The 5,129-nt window shown below is 35.9% G+C and overlaps 1 protein-coding gene across 1 annotated transcript; it reads right to left on the bottom strand.

The window, feature by feature from the left end:
• Positions 1 to 743: 743 nt before the first annotated feature.
• On the bottom strand, positions 744 to 4,403 carry LOC122503359. The gene has a single exon (XM_043613863.1). It carries the CDS (start codon positions 4,401 to 4,403, stop codon positions 744 to 746), a length of 3,660 nt encoding a protein of 1,219 aa, XP_043469798.1.
• Between the last annotated feature and the right edge of the window lie 726 nt (positions 4,404 to 5,129).

Below are 5,129 nucleotides of genomic sequence, written 5' to 3'. Positions count from 1 at the left end.
AATCAATAATGAATCAACAATGAATCAACAATGAATCAATAATGAATCAACAATGAATCAATAATGAATCAATAATGAATCAATAATGAATCAATAATGAATCAACAATGAATCAATAATGAATCAACAATGAATCAATAATGAATCAACTATGAATCATTAATGAATCAATAATGAATCAACAATGAATCAATAATGAATCAACAATGAATCAATAATGAATCAACAATGAATCAACAATGAATCAATAATGAATCAACTATGAATCAATAATGAATCAACAATGAATCAGTAATGAATCAATATTAAATCAGTTGGCACTGGCATTGTAAAGGTCTGTTGTTGGAAGTAGTTTTGATTTATAAAGAGATTCTACGCTAACATTAATCTTTGATTGCTTTGCTGGCTGATTGGCATTTGCGTTAAGTTACTAGGGGCGATTTGCACATTTAAATTAATATAAGTTTTAATCATATGTTATTATGTATATATGGAAGGATTTTTTAAATAAAAACACATGGAAATTGTATATAATTGCATTATTTATTAACAAACCTTTTATTTTTTTACAATCATGTTTTACAAAATCATTCGTCGATTTTCGGGATCGCATAATGTCCCCACGGTAGAGTGTCAGTACTCCCCGGTAACAAATATCGTTTGTCGTCTTGCGGACTTAAGGCTACTTTTATCTGTTTTACAGTTTCGACATTGTGTAACCGCGATCTAATGTTATATTGCGTTCAAGTTTGAATGTCAAAATCTCTCAGACATTTTACATAATCATCAAAGTGAATACTCTTTTTAACAACGCCGGATTTAATGCCTTTAGCTTTTTTAATAATGTCTTCACCTTCAACCCGTACGCTGTACATCTTACTCCGCAAGCCAACAAATTCGGTAACGATCTTGCCGTTACATTCGTCTTTCATTAGACCGAGAATCTTTTTGTTGGCTTGCGGAATGCCGTACACGTTGTTTGCGGGATAGTCTGACGTATCGAACTTTTGGATGTCATTTTTCATGTCATTGTAGACATCTTTACATTTAATTTCGTAGATTAGACTGTCTGTATCGGTATACATCAGTTTACAATTGTCGCCGTATTTTTTTAACATATACCCGTAGTGAAAATCGTAAATAAGCGTTTTGGAAACATCGAGCACACTTAACCCCACATAGATCGGTTTGTTGAGTAGTACCTCGGTTTTACGCAGTTCAATGGCAACCAGATTTTCGTCGAATATCGCTCGACTATGGAAATTCGGGCGAGAAATAAGGGCTTCAGCTCCATAGCGGCCAAACCATTGGGTGACAAGCTTAATGTCGACATGTTTACGGACATTTTCCATTGTTTTACCGTATACCGCATTGTTCATGAGCTTGAACAAATTTTTCTCGAACTCATTCTTGGCGTTGGTTCGCATCATCGTATTATAGTCTATATATGGTTTAAGCCATGTTGATTGCTTAAACTGTAAGACTCGATGAATTTTAACAAGCTTAATGCCGTTGGCGACAACTTGTTTTAAAGTGCGGTAGTGGATCACATATTTTTCTTTTGGTTGGAGAGTTGTTAATAATTTCTCCTGTTTCGAGAGGGGTGGTTTCGCATTTTCTGCGCAAAATGGCATATCTTTGTGAGTATCGTGGAGATTTTCAGGATACTCCAAGTCAACTTCGAGTATGTACCCAACAGGTGAATCGTCAGGCACATTAAAATCGAAGGAGTTGTCGACATTATCAACCCATTTGAAGCCGCCATAAGGGAGCGCTTGAGCCATTGCCCAGCCATATAGATTATTGGCATCGAAGTACATAATATAGCTTGTATCTTCATTTTTGTCAAATTTCTCCATATACGGATTATTTGCTTTAGTATATCGGTTGCAACATTGGCTAATGCCACCTCTAATACCAGACTCAACAAACATAATCATATCGATGTCAGTTATAAGTTGCAATCCTATGCTCGTGTACTTGAGCATAGCATCCCAAGTTAAACCGGGGGTTGTGTAGTAGTGGGCAGGATCTAACCCGTACGCTTTTACACATTCTACTCGGAAATTTTCAAAGACGTCCGCAAGTAACAGTACATCAGTTTTCATATACAAATGGACATAGTCATATAGATTTTTACAGTCAAACTCGGTCCATACATTTTGCGCATGCGCATACTCGTCATCAGAAATACCGGCATCATAAAGCGTACTATAAAATTTCTCGATCGGGGGCAATTCGGTTTCGTCTAACTTACTTTTCGAGTCAAAGTACTCATAGGGGAATACACCTTTACGCGTTAGTAATTTTATTTTATCCGGATCTGTCACCGTACTGGCAAAAACGGAGTTGACGATTTTGTACTCGTCTAGGTACGATGCGAGTTTTTCTAGGGATGCTGCCATGAATCGCAATGAGTCAATGAATCGAAATTTGACCTCACTCCCCTTGACATGTTTAGTAAAAGAGATGTACTTCTCTTTGTTAATGGGGAGGAGGTCAATTTTTCCTTCAAAGCTCGTAGAAATCGCATGAATTATAAAATGGGCGTCGTAACCACTTAAGTTGTGGAACACCACGGGAATTGTTTGACAGTCTTGGTAGTTTAGATTGCACGATTCATGGGCAGCACCCCTATATTTGCCAGTAAGGTGACAGTGATCGCGGACTTTCTTTTCGCTTGCCGGTATTTTCTGATGACAAATGTGACATATTGTCGCTCGCTTAAAGTCACTGATTTCTTGAGGAGTTAAGGCATTCATTAGTATCGGATTTTTAAATACATTATCAATTTTTTCAGATAATTGCCTTAATTCCTCAGTAAACCATTTAGCAGGATCAGATTCATTTTTCGGACATGGTACATATTTACATAATGTTTCGTCATAACTACATTTTATATAATAGCCGATGCTTAACAATTTGTGGCGCTGGAATACTTCAGTTTTACTTAAATTGTCTACATCTTCATCGGCGGGAAGAAGTAGACTTTCGCAGTCGGCGTAAATTACATACGGTACTTTCTCTTTATTCTTATAATTTTTAAATGTGATCAGACTCTTGTCAGGCGTCGGTAATTTAATTTTACACTCATTCATTTTTTTACAATTTTCGATGTGTGCATTCAATCTATCTACAGATGAAAAGTAGTGTAAACAGCGGTCACAGATATGTTTTTTACATTTCTTTTTAGACAACTGTGTAGACACAAGGCGTGACAGATCTTTAATCCATACATAATGGAAGTTCATAAAATCATCGTTGTCATACAATACAGTATTATCATCATTATTTTTATCCGCATACATGTCGGCAACATACAAGAGATTTACATGCTTATCTCTTTTTTCCGCAGTGAGATGGAGAGGGTGTACCGTAAAGTTACCATAGCTCTTTGATAGACCGTACACATTAATCGAAACATCATTAAGCTTTTCAAATTTCGGGATATTTTTAAGCGTCACTGGGAATTCAATTCCCTCAAAGTTCAATTCATCTTTAAATTCTTTAAAACTAGACACACGTTTAGGATCGGAGACATTTGGGTGTAAGGCTGACAATACCGCCCACTTAAAACATTCATTGTCATTATTTTGCACGTTAATACATGCATGTTTATTTTTTATTTTTATCGGTAAATCAATGTAAGAGCTTGCACGCATTGGATTATATTTATTTACATTTATTTCTAATCTTATGATTGATTGAAGGTTCCAATTTGAACCCTTTGCATAGAACTCTTCGACGCTGTGCAAAATCGGATGTTTGATGTTCTCATCAAACCAATCGTCTAAAAGGGTTGTGGGAAAGATGCTGTTGGCCTTGGTTCCAAAAGGAATAGGCTTAACAACCTCCACATCATTCTCAACCCTCTTAAAATTGGCGATGAGAACACCATACACTACAATAGGTCCATTTTTATTTAAGGCACCTCTAATGTGGTCCTGAAACAGTATGGACGCATCGTTTAAAAACGAGCTTACATCGACGTGTACTAGGTTCAAGACCATATTAGTGTACAGTCTACACGCGAAAGCACTCTCACACTCTGCCCAGCGAACACGTTTCTTAATGTCTGGGTCACCGATTCCAGCGCCATCTATTACGTGGGATTCAAACAATGCGCGAAACCTTATGATGGATTGTAGAATGCTTACACATCTTTGCTTTTGATGTGTAAAGTACATCGATTTAAGAATGCTTGATAACACGTTTTCATGTTGTGAGCATTCTACAACCCATCGTTCGATAAAAGAGCGTCTCTCATTTACGTTACTTAAATAAGGTATCAACTCAAGGGCTTCTTTAATGAGGGTGACAGTGATGTCACTCTCGTCGAGAATAGTACCGTAATTCGGATACTTACGTGGTGGTCCATCGGTGGTCATCGCCTTCCGCTTCATCTCTGCACCTGAAATCAAAAGAAACACACTTACAAGCTAACACACTTACAAACTAAACAGAACACACTTACAAGCTAACAAAAGAACGAACTTACAAACTAACAAAAGAACACACTTACAAACTAAAATACTTATACTAAACAAAACGAACTTACAAACTAAAGAACTTAACCTAAAAATCAATACAAAGTAAATGCAATAAACACAGAACACAGTAAATATAAATAACAAAAAAGACGGTAAATATAACAATAAATGTAACAAAAAAGACAGTAAATATAACAAAAAAGACAGTTAGTAGTGGCAATGGGAATCTGCTGCTGCTGCTGTTGGAACCGCTGAACCTGTGAACAGAACAGCTACTGACTAAACTCACCAAAATCCCTGAATACAGTACCGTCCGAAATTGTCAGTCCACCCATTTTTAAAGGAATGAAAAAAATTCTTTAACGTAAAATTCATGAAAACTAAAATTTTTTTTGGTTTATATTTTGTAAGAGGATAAAATTTTGAAAAGAATACGACCTCACAGAAGTCATTTGCCCAAAATTTGTAGAAAATATTCTTAATAATCGTCATTTTCAATGTTTTACAAAAATTTGAATAACTTCTAAAATAATGAACGCTTTTTAATAATCTTAGGCTTATTTTAAAGGTCATTTTCTACGGAATAAGAATTACTTATAGGCATTAACCTGTAATTTTTTACTTGGAATAAGCATGACG

Source organism: Leptopilina heterotoma, unplaced genomic scaffold (assembly GCF_015476425.1).
Source record: "Leptopilina heterotoma isolate Lh14 unplaced genomic scaffold, ASM1547642v1 Lhet_26, whole genome shotgun sequence".
In the NCBI taxonomy this organism is placed as follows: domain Eukaryota; kingdom Metazoa; phylum Arthropoda; class Insecta; order Hymenoptera; family Figitidae; genus Leptopilina; species Leptopilina heterotoma.
Note: the sequence above shows the minus strand (reverse complement) of the source record. Positions and strands in the feature narration are given on the sequence as shown.

Coding starts and splice junctions, on each gene's coding strand:
- LOC122503359 (XM_043613863.1), bottom strand. CDS start 4,403: ATGAAGCGGAAGGCGATGACCACCGATGGACCACCACGTAAGTATCCG.